Source organism: Aphanomyces invadans, assembly GCF_000520115.1.
Source record: "Aphanomyces invadans strain NJM9701 unplaced genomic scaffold supercont1.5, whole genome shotgun sequence".
Lineage (NCBI taxonomy): Eukaryota > Oomycota > Saprolegniomycetes > Saprolegniales > Verrucalvaceae > Aphanomyces > Aphanomyces invadans.
Genome location: NW_008580150.1, coordinates 1,268,414 through 1,283,814, shown reverse-complemented (window position 1 = coordinate 1,283,814; position 15,401 = coordinate 1,268,414). Strand labels below are relative to the sequence as shown.

The 15,401-nt window shown below is 54.9% G+C and overlaps 10 protein-coding genes across 23 annotated transcripts; 4 read left to right on the top strand and 6 right to left on the bottom strand.

Moving 5' to 3' along the window:
- Positions 1-32: 32 nt before the first annotated feature.
- H310_03427 (ribosomal protein L9) lies at positions 33-975 on the bottom strand. The gene is made up of 2 exons (XM_008867282.1): positions 894-975; positions 33-827 (listed from the first exon to the last, which is right to left on the bottom strand). The coding sequence occupies exons 1-2, from the start codon at positions 944-946 to the stop codon at positions 164-166; spliced, it is 717 nt and encodes a 238-aa protein (XP_008865504.1). The 5' UTR covers positions 947-975; the 3' UTR covers positions 33-163.
- Positions 976-1,177: 202 nt separating this feature from the next.
- On the top strand, positions 1,178-1,592 carry H310_03426 (hypothetical protein). The gene has a single exon (XM_008867281.1). It carries the CDS (start codon positions 1,221-1,223, stop codon positions 1,539-1,541), a length of 321 nt encoding a protein of 106 aa, XP_008865503.1. The 5' UTR covers positions 1,178-1,220; the 3' UTR covers positions 1,542-1,592.
- A 491-nt stretch (positions 1,593-2,083) lies between these two features.
- On the bottom strand, positions 2,084-3,633 carry H310_03425 (hypothetical protein). Its single transcript, XM_008867280.1, has one exon. The coding sequence runs from the start codon at positions 3,512-3,514 to the stop codon at positions 2,111-2,113; it is 1,404 nt and encodes a 467-aa protein (XP_008865502.1). The 5' UTR covers positions 3,515-3,633; the 3' UTR covers positions 2,084-2,110.
- Positions 3,634-4,403: 770 nt separating this feature from the next.
- On the bottom strand, positions 4,404-5,735 carry H310_03424. Of its 2 annotated transcripts, XM_008867279.1 has the most exons (4): positions 5,515-5,735; positions 5,240-5,397; positions 5,101-5,176; positions 4,404-5,016 (listed from the first exon to the last, which is right to left on the bottom strand). In XM_008867279.1, the coding sequence occupies exons 1-4, from the start codon at positions 5,717-5,719 to the stop codon at positions 4,775-4,777; spliced, it is 681 nt and encodes a 226-aa protein (XP_008865501.1). In that variant the 5' UTR covers positions 5,720-5,735; the 3' UTR covers positions 4,404-4,774. The 2 variants fall into 2 exon arrangements, with proteins under 2 accessions (XP_008865501.1, XP_008865500.1); XM_008867278.1 differs by having other exon boundaries at positions 4,404-5,176; positions 5,515-5,734.
- Positions 5,662-7,040, top strand: H310_03423 (hypothetical protein). 6 transcript variants are annotated; one of them, XM_008867277.1, is made up of 6 exons: positions 5,662-5,868; positions 5,927-6,075; positions 6,126-6,216; positions 6,265-6,428; positions 6,522-6,600; positions 6,650-7,040. In XM_008867277.1, the coding sequence occupies exons 1-6, from the start codon at positions 5,808-5,810 to the stop codon at positions 6,664-6,666; spliced, it is 561 nt and encodes a 186-aa protein (XP_008865499.1). In that variant the 5' UTR covers positions 5,662-5,807; the 3' UTR covers positions 6,667-7,040. The 6 variants fall into 6 exon arrangements, with proteins under 6 accessions (XP_008865499.1, XP_008865495.1, XP_008865498.1 ...); XM_008867273.1 differs by having other exon boundaries at positions 6,493-6,600; XM_008867276.1 differs by having other exon boundaries at positions 5,916-6,075; positions 6,493-6,600.
- On the bottom strand, positions 6,830-8,438 carry H310_03422. 2 transcript variants are annotated; one of them, XM_008867270.1, is made up of 7 exons: positions 8,326-8,438; positions 8,037-8,235; positions 7,804-7,983; positions 7,513-7,733; positions 7,240-7,452; positions 7,016-7,193; positions 6,830-6,967 (listed from the first exon to the last, which is right to left on the bottom strand). In XM_008867270.1, exons 1-7 carry the CDS (start codon positions 8,403-8,405, stop codon positions 6,887-6,889), a joined length of 1,152 nt encoding a protein of 383 aa, XP_008865492.1. In that variant the 5' UTR covers positions 8,406-8,438; the 3' UTR covers positions 6,830-6,886. The 2 variants fall into 2 exon arrangements, with proteins under 2 accessions (XP_008865492.1, XP_008865493.1); XM_008867271.1 differs by having other exon boundaries at positions 7,016-7,452.
- Positions 8,439-8,531: 93 nt separating this feature from the next.
- Positions 8,532-10,020, top strand: H310_03421. 2 transcript variants are annotated; one of them, XM_008867268.1, is made up of 4 exons: positions 8,532-9,209; positions 9,264-9,337; positions 9,421-9,567; positions 9,619-10,020. In XM_008867268.1, exons 1-4 carry the CDS (start codon positions 8,541-8,543, stop codon positions 9,809-9,811), a joined length of 1,083 nt encoding a protein of 360 aa, XP_008865490.1. In that variant the 5' UTR covers positions 8,532-8,540; the 3' UTR covers positions 9,812-10,020. The 2 variants fall into 2 exon arrangements, with proteins under 2 accessions (XP_008865490.1, XP_008865491.1); XM_008867269.1 differs by having other exon boundaries at positions 8,532-9,337.
- H310_03420 (hypothetical protein) lies at positions 9,761-12,746 on the bottom strand. 6 transcript variants are annotated; one of them, XM_008867263.1, is made up of 12 exons: positions 12,526-12,746; positions 12,061-12,459; positions 11,807-12,012; positions 11,600-11,754; positions 11,110-11,544; positions 10,978-11,063; positions 10,745-10,876; positions 10,594-10,699; positions 10,466-10,546; positions 10,294-10,415; positions 10,155-10,223; positions 9,761-10,056 (listed from the first exon to the last, which is right to left on the bottom strand). In XM_008867263.1, the coding sequence occupies exons 2-12, from the start codon at positions 12,283-12,285 to the stop codon at positions 9,835-9,837; spliced, it is 1,839 nt and encodes a 612-aa protein (XP_008865485.1). In that variant the 5' UTR covers positions 12,286-12,459; positions 12,526-12,746; the 3' UTR covers positions 9,761-9,834. The 6 variants fall into 6 exon arrangements, with proteins under 6 accessions (XP_008865485.1, XP_008865484.1, XP_008865486.1 ...); XM_008867262.1 differs by having other exon boundaries at positions 12,061-12,746; XM_008867264.1 differs by having other exon boundaries at positions 9,761-10,223.
- Positions 12,747-12,956: 210 nt separating this feature from the next.
- Positions 12,957-13,913, top strand: H310_03419 (hypothetical protein). The gene has a single exon (XM_008867261.1). The coding sequence runs from the start codon at positions 12,980-12,982 to the stop codon at positions 13,805-13,807; it is 828 nt and encodes a 275-aa protein (XP_008865483.1). The 5' UTR covers positions 12,957-12,979; the 3' UTR covers positions 13,808-13,913.
- Positions 13,914-13,927: 14 nt separating this feature from the next.
- Positions 13,928-15,050, bottom strand: H310_03418 (hypothetical protein). The gene has a single exon (XM_008867260.1). It carries the CDS (start codon positions 14,983-14,985, stop codon positions 14,188-14,190), a length of 798 nt encoding a protein of 265 aa, XP_008865482.1. The 5' UTR covers positions 14,986-15,050; the 3' UTR covers positions 13,928-14,187.
- Between the last annotated feature and the right edge of the window lie 351 nt (positions 15,051-15,401).

Here is a 15,401-nt window from a genome sequence, read left to right as displayed (position 1 = left end):
GGACGATGACGAGTCTGTGCGCCCCCTGTGGATGGATCAGTACAATACATGCATCGAGAGAGACGACTGCGAGCAACTCGCCGCCACGGTTGGCGAGTATGCTGCTTGTCTGGAGGTTGTATAGGCTGGGCAGCAATTCCAAGATGCACAACCCAAGGTTGAATTAACGTCGTTCCACGAGAACCTTAAGGGTTACCAGTCGTCGCTTGCTCGAGTCGACTTCCGGCACCGCCGACACTTTATCTTCGGTGTGGGTGGCAGACGTGTTGTAGCGATCGGTAGCAAACTGCTGCAGAACTGTCTGGGTAGACACGTTGACAGGGGCGTCCGGGTTGACGGGCGCCACGACGGTCTCGCCAGCGGCAGCTGCAGCTTGCTGAGCCGCTTCAAATTCGTCGTCGATCCAGTCGTCGACGCGGATCTTGACGTTGTGGTTCCCGGTCAGTTTGATCATTTCAGGCAAGACGACGCGGGCGATGCCGACCTTGATCCCGTGCTGCGACTCGAGTTTGTCCACAATGTTCTGTGCCGTGACAGGGAACTTGGTGTTGGGTTTGGGGGTCATACAATGGCGCTTCATTTTCAACGTGACCGACGTCAACCGCTTAATGATGAGTTCGCGAATGCGCTCCCGTTCAGGGTCGAACCCGTCGTCTTCGGTCGGGACCTTTTCAACTTTGTACGCAGACAAGTTGAGCTTGGTTGCGTACACAGCCTTCTTTTCAGGGTACAAGAAGTTGCGCGCGTACCCGGCCTTGACAGACACAACGTCGCCGCGAAACCCGAGTTTTGGGACATCTTCTTTCAACACGACTTCCACGCGATGGCTAAAGAAACAGTCGATGTTCAGACATCAAGACACAAACTGCATCTCATGCTAGGAGGGGACTTACGCAAAGCTACGGGCCGCCCGCGGCACCGCCGTCTTGATGGATCTCGCGAACATGGCCTTAGCCGGTCGAAAATGGAGGTGTCACAAACACCAGTGCTTTGGCATGAGGGAAATCATTGCGTCTGATTGGACAAAATCAGCCAATCACGTGCACGAATTATTTTCTCCAATTCAGAACGCTTGTTCAAAATTGGGCGATTGGATTGGTTATAAATGGAGCATGGATGGTGGGGATTGGTGGATTTTATTGACCAATCCCTGGTGCAAAAACCACACGAGCAGATTGCCGACGTCAACGCATTCCCGAAAGTGACCAACCTCCTTCGTCATGACCGAGTCGAGCGCCGCTCCCCAAACAAATGCCGCCAGCGCGAAGAAGGACGTGGCCGTGCCTGCTGCCAAGGTCACCATTGAGAACGACGTGAAGACGCCGTCGGAATACCGCATCTCGGAGAAGTGGGACAAGTGCGTCGAAAGTTTTGTCGTCAACTTCTCCGCCGGGTTAGTCGCGGGTGGCGTGACGTCTCTCGTCTTGGCCCGCACGGGTGCGGGTCGTGCGGCCCTCACAGGTTTCGGTGCCGGGGCTGGTGTCGGTGCCACGTGGACAACGTGCAGTCTCGCATTTGAAGAAGAACTCCCCAAGAAGTAGACCAAGTCGTCCCGGCTGTGATGGCAGAATACACATCCGTTTTGCTCACCCTGTTGCATCGTACGATGTCGTTCGCAACGTCCGACAGATTTCTTTGTTATTCGTGGTCAGTCCGCTTTGAATTGTACGATCTCTGCGGTGCAAGGTCACTCCCAAGACTCGACGTCGTCGAGCGCATATGTGGCCCGTGGTGTGTATGTGGATGGCACACATGCGTCATGCACATGTAACCTTTCAGGTGACCTCATGTATGAGCGACTACTTCTACCCAATGTGCAGACAAGTACTGAGGCGAGCAACTTGGAACGTGAGGTTGGCTGTGTTGTGGTATCGTGAAACCTCGTGCGTCTGCCGCGGATTTGTCGTATAAAGCGTTCGTCCCCCAGCTCCCATGCAGGTGAGCTGACCGAAGCAAGCGTCTTGGGGGGTGGCGCGTTGTCGGAGGCTGGCATCATCCACCGTTAACAACTTCAGCGGCGACTGCAATTTGAAACGTCAGAAGAAGTTTTGACGATGGTTCACCCAGGCAGTACTCAAGGAAATCGTTGGACGAACTATTTGAATTACGATTAAACGGCGCTCGTACTGCAATGTGATGTCGACGTGGGGGCAGTTGCTCGGTCCCACCGTGCGAGAGCTTGCATGGCCTTGATATTCTCTGCAGTGCACTTGGACGGCTCGTTTAGCTCATGATTCGTTTCCATCTCTTCAGGGCCCGTGGAAGCAGGCATGAGCTGCACCACCTCGTCGCCGTCGGTCGCGACGACGTGGAGCTCCAACCGACCACGCGACCAACAAGGCGTCCACGGAGCCAGGTCGAGTCGAACCCAATTGAGTCCAATTGCGCCAAAAGCAACTGCAAGTCCCACGATTTGCATGCTGCTTAAATCGTGGTGAAACAGCGCGACAGACAGCGCTACACTCAAAACTTTGCGCATGGTGCCAACGATGGCCGTGGTAAGCGCGCCGAATTTGCTGATGCTGAAAAACACAAACGCTTGACCGAATGCGCCGCTGAGGCTCAGGGCAACCAACGGCAGGATGGACACAGTGACTGTGGAGATTACGTTGGGCAGCTCGCCCGACGCCACGACCCCCATGCACGCCCACAGTGCCTTGTACCCGTTGAGGTAAAACATGAGGTCGAACGCGCCAACTGCGTACTCGTGTACATACTTGTCTTCCAGCGCCCCCGTCGCCCCGTCACAAAACAAGGACACCAAGAGGAGGGCCATGCCAATCGCGAGATTTGCTGGATCGTCCGCTGGGGCGGTAGCGGATGTCTGTGTCGGAGGCAAGGCGTTGGGGCTGGCTGCGGCCGACATGGGAGCACGTGCGGCGCCTTGGTGATGGTGGGCAGATCCCGCGAGGAAGACAGCGACTCCAAGGCACAGCAGCACGACAGACACGTACTTTTTGACAGGGTATCGTTTACCCAAGAGAACTCCAAGCACCATGACCGGAATCGATTTGCACGATTTGCCCAGGATTCGGGTGATAAAGGACACATATCGGAGCGCGAACACCGACGCCATCGTGGACGCGAAGGTGAGGGCAGAGAGGAAGAGGTAGTACTTGGTGGGGAGCGTCGACGGGGGCTCTCTTGACGCGCGTTTGAGACCCAACCCAACCATGGCGTACAGGACCGCCGTGATCAGCGTGAGCGTATTCTCTCCGATGGCGTGGATGCTGGTCAGGCTTTCCAGCGCCATCCCATTAATTGTGAACGACGCCATGATGCCAGAAAAGACAAAGAGCATGAGGGGAACGTCGGACGTCGGTTTGGATGGATGTGTCTGGGACTGGATGGCAGGGTCGTGCGATGCCGTTGGATTCGGGCTCGTGCAAAGCTGTGCCTTTAGTACTTCCACGGGAAGGCCACCAACGTGCTTAGATGTCAACTGCACAGGTTCGACCGAGGCGCATTCGAGGTCCGGCGGTATCGTCATGACCTGCCCGTCGTGGCATCCCATGCCTCCTCGTTCAGTGAGCTTGAGGAATCCATGAGCCGATGAAGTGACATAGCACAGCGGCCGTTTTGGAAGATTCAATCTTCAGGGGCACATTGGCTCGGACTCGTCCAATCCATCGTTGCCTCCACCTCGAGTCATGGCATCCAAAAGGTTCGAATCGGTTACGAATGAAACGCCTGCCCTTTCAGGTAGTAACCGACCTTGTTCGTCAAGCTGTGTGGAGTCGCACACATCACGCCCGGCAAAATGGACGGTGCGTTCGATAAGTCTAGCGGTGCCTGCGCATGCCACTGCACGGATGCCGGTGATTTTCCACAAAGTGATGCAAGGTTTCCATGGGCATCGACAGAAGTCCCGTGAATCAACTGCCCCATGCAAACAGTGTAGTCGTTGTTCATAACGCTTACACGTCCAAATTTGGGTTGCAATGATACATCATGTCGATACAAGGTAGGTTGGCGGGCAATCGTCATGGATCTTTGTCTTCGAGTTTGGTCTTGGGCTGTCCTTGTGATTTATGGTTAGGAGACCATGCGAGCTTAGTTGTTGTGGTCGCAGCAGTACAGTCCACAACTTGGGCGCGTCGCCTATTCGTCGTCGCTGGCGTTCAGAAACATGCCACGTTTGCCTGGTTTGCTGGAGAGAACTAAACAGGGGCGATCGTTGTGGCAGTTGAAAGTCCAATGGACGGCGATGCCAGCGCACGCGACAATCAACTGTACGACTTGAAAACTTGTCGAGTCATGGTAAAATGCTTCCACCGACAGTTAAATGGACCCCGTTCTGGTTGAAAGGAGTGACCCACATCTTTTGATAACGTTAAGGCAGACAGTGATCGGTTGGCCGACCCCGCCACTCGCTCACTGCGCGACGAGCGAGGCGATGGGCTCTTAAGCGGACAACACGTGCGCTCGGCGCCGTCACTGTCTTCTTGTACAAGTTCACAAAATGCATGAGGTCGTAGCGCCCGCTGCATATACAGTTGTTGGCTTCGAGGGCTCCAGTCTACCAGCGACACCCCGATGAATCATGCCCACCACGACCTGCCCCATGTGTTGGGCTTGATGTGGCTGCATTGACGCGTGCTCGACCGACAATAGCGGCGGTGTGTGCAGCCAAGAATTGTCGACGTTTTGTGCTTGCCATGTGCGCGGTGCCGCCAAGAGCCCACCAGTCAACCCCACGGAAAACGGGGAAGTTGGCTCCACCGTATGCGCCAAGTGAGGCACTTTGACAAGAGCGCATAAAGACTATGATCGACTATGGATATCCCAAGGCAGGTGGCTTGGATGACTTTTTGGGCACAACCTGCGCCTGCAGCTGTTGTAGCTTTTCCTTGACTTCTTTGGCTTCGATGTCGGCCTCTACGAGCAGCGCTTTGACCATGGCCAGTTCTCGCGAGATGAACGCGTCGGCGTCAGCGAGGAGCTTCAGGTCCTGCGCTTCCGAGTAGACTGGCCAATACTCTTGCAACGGATTGGGCGGAGCTTGCTTCTCTGGACCTGTGTCGTGGTCAAGTTTGAAGCATGCAAGGTTGAGGAATCGCATTCGATCTGGACAAGGAGTGAGTGGATGCAGCACAGTACCAGTCATCAGTTTCTTGTACATAAACTCGGTCGGTTCGTTAAACACGAGCTCGTCGTAGAATTCCGACACAACTGGCTACGATGACAATCGTGATGATAGACGGGTTGTCGTTGCATGGAAGGGCGTGCTCGCACGTACTTTCTTTGTGGACGCAATTTGATTCCCCGGCGGGTAAAGCACGAGCATGTGAATCTTGTCGACGGGTTTTTCGTCTGGATCTTGGAAATGGATTTGAATGCGCGTCTCGAATTCGCCCCAGCCGTACTCGGACACTTCGTACGGCGGCTCCGTCAACACTACAAAAGAGGACGGGTTCAACGATCCATCCGGCACAAGATCGGGAAAGGTGTCTGCTGATATCGAGAACGCAATGGACCGAGCTCCATGCTCGGTGTGCCTGGTTGTTGTAATACCTCGCACGGGGTTGGCAAAACTGCTGTGGAGACTGATCACGACCTTGCTGATCATGTAGGACAAATCTTCGTTCGCGATGCCCCGCACGTAAATGTGCCATCGATGCGTCTTGGTCTCCTCGGACTTGCGGCCCAAATATGTCGCCACGGACCCATAAGCGATCGCCTTGCTCACCACGACCCCCTTTTGCCGCTCGTTGGACATGCTGGACGAATATCCAGGAGCCCACCTATCCGGATAACATCCACGTTTAACCGGACACCCCCAGTCTTGAATTCGAATTGTCACCAAGATGGCCCGTGGCGCGAAGAGGAAGGCTGCAGCATCGAGCACAGACGGAGGAAGCCATCGAGGTACATGCATGATCATTATGTGTGATGACGAGGACATTCATGGATAGCACGTGTACAGGAAGTGCTGCGTTGAATGACGAGACAGATCAATCGAACGGTGAAAGTCAGCATTCTGCATTGCAAACCCCTGTTACCCCAACGCCAGGAAAAGACAAACCCCAGACAGTGATGGAGTTTCTGGAAGCGCAACGAGATCAAGCCGTACAAGTACAGACGAAGGCACATCTTGAACAGGCGAACTGAATGCATCACTATAGACCATCCGCACACGAGGAGAAGAACTCATCACCGCATTCAGAGAAGAAGCAGCACAAGCCAAGAAAAAAATTCTTGCGAGTTTGTCAGAAGGTTCTGAACTTCGCTCATCACCGACTGACGACATAACTCTGACACAAGAACCATCTCTCGTCGCTGACGTCAAGCGTGAAGTGAAGCAATCGGTTGATGTTCTTGGGACGACAGTCCACGAGCGACGCTCCTATGGTGAAATGAAAACCATTCATATTGTCTGCACTGGCGGTGTCTACTCGGGTCAACGGTTCACACTAGTCCTCGCCATGGTACTCTCTCTCGCGATCAAAACCTCGCTCGTGCTTGAACAAGTCACAGCATGCTTCTTCGTAGGACGCTAATCGCACCTGTCATATCGGTAGATCTTCGGGCAAGAAGTACAAGGCCCCGCATGGCCTGAGCTTGCCGAAGGATCCAGAAATATCGACGTCCCACGCCGAAGTAAGTGGTTTCTTCCACTCGACCGACCACCCTCTCAAAATCACGATAGCTGCGGTGGAATGCTGACGACGACCACATTTACATTACCGATCAAAACAGTACGAATGGGACGAAACTCAACGGCCGCAACCTCAAGTCCCGCGTGGCCGTGCGACTCGACTTTTCCAAGCCGATCCGCCTCGGCTTTGGCGGCTGCGACTTCACGTTCACTATGTAATGTGCACGGGCGTTCGTTTTGTTCCATGTTGTACAATTATCCACCGCCCAACTGTGCCTACTACTGCGACTAATCCGAGTCCGAGTCGTTCAACAGCGAAAACGCATTCACCACCTTGGTCGAGGCCGCCACTGGCTTGAACATCGCCGCCTACGGTCGCCACAACGTTAGCATGCCACGGCCCTTGTCCTCAAGTACCTTGGTAATGTCTTTCTCGGCCTTGGGGGGCTTCTTAGTCTTCTTGTCCTCTGTGGAAGCTGTTGCAGTGGAAGCACCTCCGCGGCCCCAGTCGCCATCCGATCGGCTCGGCTTGGTGGGTTCACCGCCACGGCCACCCTTGTCACCACGGCCACGGCCACCACGACCGCCTTGGTCCCTGATCACGTCCATGAGTTCTTTTCACAACAAAAACACGAAAGAACCGTCGATCGCCAGACTCTAGGCGGGCATCCATCGCAGCAGGTCGGTCGGCAGATGCTTTGACTTTGGTCTCATCGCGAGGCTTGGCGTCGCCGAAAACATTAGCCGGTCGCGCACCGCCTTCTACGACGTCTTCTTTGGACTTGGTGCGGGGCTTGAGCGTCAATTTGGGTCGTTCGGCAGGGGCAGTGGGTTGGTGGTCGATGTCGTCACGACTATCAACGCAATTTCACTTGTTCGAGTTTTGCAAGATTGTGAAAGATGACGAGACGTACGGGGCGCGGCGATCTCCGCGGTTTTCACGACGGCGGTCAGCGCCCCAGTGGCCATCGCTTCGTTGTGGGCCTCGGTCGTCACGCCCATATCGATCTTCGCGTTGGTAGCGATCGCCGCCGTAGCGATCACCGCCATCGCGCTTATGAAAGAATCCATTGTCGTTGCGGCCACCCTTTCTATCACCGGCGACGTCGACGCGAATTGTACGTTGGTTCAACGTCTGTGCATGCCACAACATATAGTCACGTCAGTACTGAGTCGATTCGTGCACGTCAACATGAACTTCTTACCTCGCCGTCGAGCTCGAGTGCGCGCATCAACGACTCGCGGTCCCCGAACTCCACGTACGCAAAGCCCTTGGGGCGACCGGAGTGGTCCTGTGGGAGGCGGATGTCTTGAATGTTGCACCCGGCGAACAAGTCGACGAGATCGTCTGGATGGACAGCGTATGGCAAGTTACCCACATAGCTCTACATGTCAAGATAGTGAAGTTCAGGGCGCTATAGCGTTTGTCCAGACGTACCTTGAACGGGCCGACGTCGGGCACAGGAAGCTTGTCGCGCCTGTCGAAGTTGTCGCCACTGTAGCGACGTCCCCGTGCACCATGACCAGGTGCATCGTAGTCATCATGTTGACCTGGACGACTGTTACGGGGGGACGTCAAGCGGCGCGGGGATTCCACGCGGGTGGCAACTTCGCGAACCGGAGCAGCAGCGGCAGGGCTAATTTCATCGAGGGACAAGTCGGATCGTCAGGAAATGAACAGGTCCCGAAGGCTTGCAAGCCAAGGGCATCTTTATGGTGACACGTACGCAGCAACAGGCACCGGCACTTCGAAGTCGTCAACTTCGTCGGCCCACGAGGAAGTGGGAAGGGTTTGGAACGTCGCCATGGTCGTGTATGTGCTCGAGAAGGTATGCCGCCGTCGATCCAATGGCCGCGACCGCCGCGACCGCTGATTGGCTGGCAAAATATTATCCGGATTGGGATGGCTGCTGTCGGATGTACTGTCAGAACGCTGAAGTGCATGGGGGTCGTGCGGAGTGCCGCCCAACACTTCCACCGGTCGATGTCCAACATGTCTACGCCCGTCATGCCGATCGTCCCATCCATCGTGAAAGCAGCCGTGCATCCCAGCGCCGCTTCGTCGTTCTCCATTGCCCAGTTGAACATCTTGGCAAGCAACTTGGCCAAACCCGACAGGTTTCCATACGTCCAGCCGACGGTGCTGGAGTGGACAACTCGCAAGGAGATCCTGGTCCGGCAGCTGACGTCGTTGCAAGCCGACGTACTTTGCCTTGAAGAACTGAGTGACTACTGGACGTACTTTCGCCCGACCTTCCTCGAGCTCGGGTACGACAGTGTATACGTGAAGCGACCGTCTGGCCACGTCTCGGAATGGAGTGGCCAGAAGAAGTTGGATGGGTGTGGTTTGTTCTTTCGGCAGTCCAAGTTTTCGCTCAAGGAAGTTGAGAGCGTCAACTTCTCGGACGAACACGACCGCGTGGCGCTGCTGGTGCTGCTCGAGGAGATAGCCACGTCCGAGCTGGTTCTCGTTGGTACCACGCACTTGTGGTGGAACAGCGCAAAGGTCGACCACCAGCTGAAGCAACTGATCGAGCTGAACCGCGAAATGAACGACATGGCGGATGCCATACACGCCAAATACAGGCTTCCCGCCGGGCACACTGTCCCCGTACGTTGTCACGATTGCACTCAACGCGATGAACCTCGTGTTGGTGCAAACTAGGTTGTGGTATGCGGCGACTTTAACAACTCCCCGTCGTCTCTGCTATATCGCTATATGGAGAACTCGTTTCTGAGGTATCGAACGACCGACTGATGCAGACTTGCCCTCGCCACATCGCCGTTGGCTCGACATTCACTCCCTGATCGACGTACTCTAGACCGAAATGCTCGATGAAGAGCGCCTACGCCAACTATTGCATTGGAGACGGGTCAGCATCCAGCGCAGAGCAAGTCGAGAGCGGCGGAAACGAGCCGCCCCACACGACCGTCAACTTTCGAAGGTGTTGGACCATCGATTATATCTGGTACGGTTTGACAAACGTTATCGCGACCGTGTGCTGATTTGGATCATGCAGGTTCTCGTCCGAGCACTTGCGACCCGACTCGGTGCTCGAGATTCCATCGGAAGAGGCGCTGCGGAGTGAAGACGGGCCGGAAGGTTGGCAGGCATCGCTCCCCAGCAATGCGGCCACGAATCAAAACGGCATCCCAAACTCTGTCCACGGTAGCGACCACGTGCCTCTCTTAGCTACGTTTTCATTCACATAACCGAGCCATCCAACTCTCGGCGCCTATTGTGTCTGTAAAAACTCCATCGCGGTCGCGAGCAAGTCGGCCTTCTTCCCCGCTGTGCTCAACCCATGCTGCGAGAGAAATCGTTTGAGCTCGACGACAGTCTTCTTGGCCAGCACCCCCGACGCCGCCAGCGTTTTGTACGTCTCGACACTGCAATCCACGTCGTCGTCTTCCGTTTTGGTCACCTTGTTCTTTTCACGCTTTGGCGCCGCAGCAGCCTAGAGCACCACACATCGTAGCACGTGTTTCAACATTGGACTGCCCCTGAATACGCTTTCGTGCGCAGAGGCTCCACGTAGGCGTGGTCCGGACGCACCTTTCGCTTGACTGATTCCTTGTGCAGCTCGTCGCCGCCACACGCTTCTTTGAATGCCTCGACAGCGGCCTACGGTCTCGTATGAGCCATCCATCCATGCCATTTGTCTAGGACGCGGATGAACGAGATCGTTACCTACCACAACTTTTTTGCGCGCAAAACCAGCCGCATCAGGAAGTGTCGAGTCGTCCTTATCGTCGAATGCCAGCACGTCTTCGTCCAGCGCAAGTGCTTGAATGCTAGCGTAGTGCTTCTGGAGCTCTGCCACGTCATGTCATTTCACGACTCCGTCGTGGTGGTGTCAAAGGTACCGGGGTTTTGGAACGATGGCATGGTCGACAGGGTCAGCGATCGGATCACCTGGCACGCAGCGTCCACTTGGGTCGATGTCGCTATGAGCACAACAATCGTGACGTGGCATCCCACCAACACAGCAAACCTTGTTGCTGTGGCGCTCGAAGCGGACGAATGTCGTCGAGAAATGGGAGAAAGATCACTTGGAATCCCATCGGTTGCACTTGTCCTTGGTCATCGTTCACTTCGTCCTGTCCAGGACAGTGTGTCGACCACACGTGCGATCAAGGACTCACTTGTGCTAGCAGCGCCGCCACGCGCGGCGGCGAGTTGTCGCGCATGCTGAATCGACACACGGCCACCTTGTCCTTGGTCGTCATAGAACGATGCAGCGCCACAAACGCCGCGCTACTCCCAGCAATGTCTTCCTACACAACGCAATGGATCAAGCCCTTGGTATGGAATGCTCGCGACGAGATAGAGCATCCCATGATACGCCATCCACACGAGTGCATTGCTCATCACGTACATCTGTGGGAAACAAAAAGTACGGCGGGCGAACGTTTTCGTGCAGTCGAAGGACCGACGTGGGCTCGAATCCGAGCAATTGCACCCCTACAGCAGCCCCTGTTGATATGGCTATTCCCCACGCTTACTCCACCTGCGGCGTCAAAGCGCTTGATTTGGACCATGTCATCTTTGGTTAAGTACACGCGATGGCCGCCGTACGGAAGGTACGTGTTGATTTGATCACTGGTCAGGAAGCTGCCCGTGTGGTTGCACAGCCACTTGGTCACGGACTGCAATGGCACGTTTGTTTCGGCGTCCAGGTGAACAGGCGACGGCTTCATTTGTCGGACTCGCAGCGCGTACACCTCGACGCTCAACTTGACCGTCTTGGTGATGGAAAAGCGCAGTGTAGCCAAACGCCGCTTGCGGTAGCGTTTGCGCAGCGACTCCTCCATCATGTCTTCGTACGTGTGGATGGCAAACGCGGCTTGCTTGGCGAGGCCGTCCGCGGTGTCGGGTGCCGTGGCGTTAGACGCATCATAAAACATGGTATGGTAGAACGAGGACAAGTCAAAGCTTGATGTGCCTGGAAACAACAACAGCACATGGTCATGGCAGGTATCAGTGGGGATGGATCGTACTAGAAGGAGGCATGTGGAACAGGTTCAGCGTCCGATGGAGCTCCAGTTGATTTTTGAACTGTTCGTGGATACGATTGCGCTCGTCCGCGTTCCCGGCACTCGGGTCGTCGCTATTTGTGAGGATCCAAATCGTTTGGGTGTCTTGCTTCTTCAGTCTAGCAGATTGAATGTGCATGTGAATCATGCAACGGCGGGTGGGTTGTGTACCCAGCGTTGGCGAACGCGAGACTGCAGTGCCACAGAGCATTGCTCAACGACACTTGGTCCGTGGACGCCATGCTGCCAAACTCGCGTTCGAAGTTAAACTTGGGCGAGACGAGCTCGGTGAGCTGTTTGATGCGTCGTGCAGACGGATATCCAATTTCTTGCAGCTCGTAGACGTGGTCGAGGGAATTGATGTTTTTCACTTGTTTCTACCGGACAGCGTGGAGCAGCAAACGATTTGCGACAGGAGCCCGTACCGTGCCAAAGAAGCACACACCCAAGAGCGAGTTGTCGTTCGCAATCACTTTCGACTTGAGGTATCGCACAAGCATGTCAATGCACGTTTGGAACCACGTCTTGGACGGGTCGTCCGACAAATCAAAGATCGACCGCCGCACGTCGATGAGCACAATCAATGCATCTCTTCCAGGGGACTCCACCGGAACGTACGATTCTTCTTCGTTGCTCCACTCGAACGCCATGATGTCTCTCCTCTGTCGATCCGCCAAATTGGTTTACCTCGAAGGCTATCGGATAATTATCCGGATTATGCCGTTGCTCTCGTCAATACATATGCGTCAATGCGACGTTTGAAGACGGTCGTCCTGTACACGTGCGTCGGCCACTTTGGCGGCCCTCCGTGTCACCGTCGCAACCTAATCTTCATATTGGTAAGCGCTAGCCAGTAATCGCAGTTGGCTGAATCGCAACCGCAGACGGACTCTTGATTTTCGATAGGGCGCATGGTGGACCCGCCAACGAAGCAAGTGAATGTCAAAATGAATGGCATGCGAATTGAGCGAGCGTGGCCTCCCGCGCCTCTATCTTGACAGTCGAGATATCGTTCTTCTTAGCGTAAATGGGCCCGCAGGGACTCTCCATCGCAAGCACGCGAGGATGACGTTGCGAAGTTGTCGACGTGGCTCGAAGTGTTTGTCGTCGGATGGAATTTCCCACTCGACCAAACAGGGGAAAAAGGACTCGTCTGAAATTTTTTATAAATTCAACAGTTGAAAATAATATTTTTCGTACCATGAAATTTTTTACTGCAGCACCACCGCGATATATTTTGTTTGAATGTTTTGATTGACAGTTTGTCCCAAAGGATGGGAAAAATCGCCCAGCATTCTTGACAAAACGGTGGTTTTGGCACTTGACTGAAGCGACACAACCAATATGGCCTTGAAGTACGCCGACCCTGCACACCCTGCCACCGCTCCTGGCAAGGGATCATTGATTGTGTCTGTGTTGCTCTTCCCGGTGCATATCGTTGGTGCAGTTACCGTCTTCGTCCTGTCCGTGGTCGTTGGGATCCCTTGCCTCCTGTACTTGTACTTGTTCCATCGCGACATGCTCACCACAGCACTCACACCCGCGTCGAAACCTTCCATCGAGAAACGCAGCACAAATGGACGTCACTACAAAGACCCTGCTTTGCTGCAGCGTGCATGGGAGCGTCCCGTTGGACAGCTGTACCTCGACAGGCAGCTCGAATTTCAGCGACGTGAAGGCTACTGCGCGCCGACCACTCTCCGCAACGTCCTCAAATCGATTCCATCGGTACCTCTGGAGCACATTCCAGAGGCCCAACCTGGACCTTGGACAGCTCAACAGTTCCAAACAAAACTCGACAGCGTTGGGTTCACTTCGTCGACGATTGTGTACGGCAACGCCTCCTACGACGTTTTTCTTGACGCGATCAAGCGATCGAACGACACGAACGTCCGCGTCGCGATGAACTTCTTGCATCCTGCGTTATTTGGCATGGATGGTCCTTCGTTTCTGCCGCACGTCATGCTCATGGCGATCCTTGGCGGTCATTTCGCCAACATCGTGGGATACTTGGAGGATGTAGACCTCGTTGTGGTGTTCGATGTGAACCACGACTATGGGCCATACCTCGTCCCTTCCACTCGCCTCTACGAAGCTGTTCGAGCAGTCGACGTACAATCAGGCATGCCCCGTGCTCTAATCGTATCAGACCTCGTACACCCGACAAGATGACAGTGGCCTGGCCAACGCGAATCCTTCGACGCATCACTTTGCATTATCTTGGCATCCGTCCCTCGCGCACTCGAGGCCGTTGAGCCTCGCCTGTAAACTTGCTGCGGCGAAGGGGGTCGATGATGCATGACATGGGGGCCGAACACAGCCATGGTTACAATTGTTTCAATGGACCTACATGACTTGGCCCCATCTAGGTCCGACGAGGATGACCGATGAAAACCCTGATTGACGGACACGAGTTGCGCGACGGCTGCATGCTTGCACGATTGGATTATTTTGGAAATCCCCTAGATCGACGTCGAACAGAATGGGCTGACGGACATATCCCGTCGTAACAATTCTAGACGCTTGGTGGCTGTTGTAGAGCCTCTCGTGGCCTAGCTCTTATGCAACTGCGACACGATGAGGGCCCGAGTCTTTCCTGACTGAAAGTCGTGCGCATTGACTGCATCGTAGAGTCGCCGGGACTCGACAAAGAAGGGGCCATACGTGTGGTTCACGTCGAACACAGCGACGAGATCTTCGTCTTCGACGTACCCAACAATGTTGGAAAAGTGCCCGCCCGCCAACGCAAGGAGCAAGTTGTGCGGCACAAACGATGGGCTGTTGATGCCAAATACGGGGGACCGTAAGAAGTTGAGTGCAACACGGTAGTTGGGATCGTTTGCCCGCTTCAATGCTGCGATGAATGCGTCATAGCCATCGCTTCCAAATACGACCGTGGAAGTGGTGTGTCCGATGGCGTCAATCTTGGCGGCGTATCGTTCCGGGGTGGATGGACCAGGCTTGGCTTCGGGAATGTCCTTGGCGTTAACGGTCGGAATCGACTTGAGCACGTTTCGCAGGGTCGTGGGCATGCAGTACCCTTCCTGGAGCTGGAACTCGAGATTACCACGGAGGTACAATTGGCCGACGGGTGCGGCCCACACACGAGCCCACAGCGAAGCATCCTTGTACTTTGGGTGCTTCTTTATCGACGACTGTGATGCGGGCGAAAACACCGACACGATGAAGTCGTACTTGAAAATGGCCAGCGCGAGGAGGACGGGGTACCCCACGATCGACATGATAGTGATCATGATGGCACGACGAACGGCGCGGTGCGAGTGGGCGGCTGGGTGGCCGGGCTCAACGTATTCCACGGCCGTGTTGGTAGTAGCAGCGGAGGTTGGCATGGCGAATGTAACTTTGCAACAACGTGTGCCTGACTAGCCACTCATACCCCAAGCACCTAATGCCGGATTTCGTCGGATGGGGGACACCGTCAACCTGGGCACGGCAAACGACACGACCACCAGGTATGGGATATAATGCCGGAATGTAAGTATAATACTAATGTATGTATGGGATGTAGTCGTTCGTGCGCGTCTTCTACGTCTTCCCACCTTATTCGTTCATGTTCAAAATTGCATAAACACCATCGAACATGTCAAACCAGATCATGGCGAGCTTCAGTCGCATAGCCAGAGCAACGGCACACTCCAAAGAACTAGCTTTACGCGATTGTGGTTCAGTGCCTTGGTTCATCGCTGGACGGATTGCTCGCTGCCGTCGAAGTAGTCACTGGTCCAAGCGTGAAGTCGGCCGGTTG

Excerpts from the sequence above, each read along its gene's own strand:
- H310_03427 (XM_008867282.1), bottom strand. The coding sequence starts at position 946 with ATGTTCGCGAGATCCATCAAGACGGCGGTGCCGCGGGCGGCCCGTAGC. Across the intron at positions 828-893 it reads CGGGCGGCCCGTAGCTTTGC|CCATCGCGTGGAAGTCGTGT; the intron begins GTAAGTCCCCTC and ends CTGTTTCTTTAG.
- H310_03426 (XM_008867281.1), top strand. The coding sequence starts at position 1,221 with ATGACCGAGTCGAGCGCCGCTCCCCAAACAAATGCCGCCAGCGCGAAG.
- H310_03425 (XM_008867280.1), bottom strand. The coding sequence starts at position 3,514 with ATGGGATGCCACGACGGGCAGGTCATGACGATACCGCCGGACCTCGAA.
- H310_03424 (XM_008867278.1), bottom strand. The coding sequence starts at position 5,719 with ATGTCCAACGAGCGGCAAAAGGGGGTCGTGGTGAGCAAGGCGATCGCT. Across the intron at positions 5,398-5,514 it reads TTTTGCCAACCCCGTGCGAG|TGTTGACGGAGCCGCCGTAC; the intron begins GTATTACAACAA and ends CCTCTTTTGTAG. Across the intron at positions 5,177-5,239 it reads AAATTGCGTCCACAAAGAAA|CCAGTTGTGTCGGAATTCTA; the intron begins GTACGTGCGAGC and ends TTGTCATCGTAG.
- H310_03423 (XM_008867272.1), top strand. The coding sequence starts at position 5,808 with ATGGCCCGTGGCGCGAAGAGGAAGGCTGCAGCATCGAGCACAGACGGA. Across the intron at positions 6,429-6,492 it reads TCACACTAGTCCTCGCCATG|GACGCTAATCGCACCTGTCA; the intron begins GTACTCTCTCTC and ends GCTTCTTCGTAG. Across the intron at positions 6,601-6,649 it reads TATCGACGTCCCACGCCGAA|CTGCGGTGGAATGCTGACGA; the intron begins GTAAGTGGTTTC and ends AAATCACGATAG.
- H310_03422 (XM_008867270.1), bottom strand. The coding sequence starts at position 8,405 with ATGGCGACGTTCCAAACCCTTCCCACTTCCTCGTGGGCCGACGAAGTT. Across the intron at positions 8,236-8,325 it reads GTGCCGGTGCCTGTTGCTGC|CCCTGCCGCTGCTGCTCCGG; the intron begins GTACGTGTCACC and ends CGATGAAATTAG. Across the intron at positions 7,984-8,036 it reads CCGACGTCGGCCCGTTCAAG|AGCTATGTGGGTAACTTGCC; the intron begins GTACGTCTGGAC and ends CTTGACATGTAG.
- H310_03421 (XM_008867268.1), top strand. The coding sequence starts at position 8,541 with ATGGGGGTCGTGCGGAGTGCCGCCCAACACTTCCACCGGTCGATGTCC. Across the intron at positions 9,210-9,263 it reads CCGCCGGGCACACTGTCCCC|GTTGTGGTATGCGGCGACTT; the intron begins GTACGTTGTCAC and ends GGTGCAAACTAG. Across the intron at positions 9,568-9,618 it reads TGGACCATCGATTATATCTG|GTTCTCGTCCGAGCACTTGC; the intron begins GTACGGTTTGAC and ends TGGATCATGCAG.
- H310_03420 (XM_008867262.1), bottom strand. The coding sequence starts at position 12,285 with ATGGCGTTCGAGTGGAGCAACGAAGAAGAATCGTACGTTCCGGTGGAG. Across the intron at positions 12,013-12,060 it reads GTGTGTGCTTCTTTGGCACG|AAACAAGTGAAAAACATCAA; the intron begins GTACGGGCTCCT and ends GCTGTCCGGTAG. Across the intron at positions 11,545-11,599 it reads GTTCCACATGCCTCCTTCTA|GCACATCAAGCTTTGACTTG; the intron begins GTACGATCCATC and ends TGTTGTTTCCAG.
- H310_03419 (XM_008867261.1), top strand. The coding sequence starts at position 12,980 with ATGGCCTTGAAGTACGCCGACCCTGCACACCCTGCCACCGCTCCTGGC.
- H310_03418 (XM_008867260.1), bottom strand. The coding sequence starts at position 14,985 with ATGCCAACCTCCGCTGCTACTACCAACACGGCCGTGGAATACGTTGAG.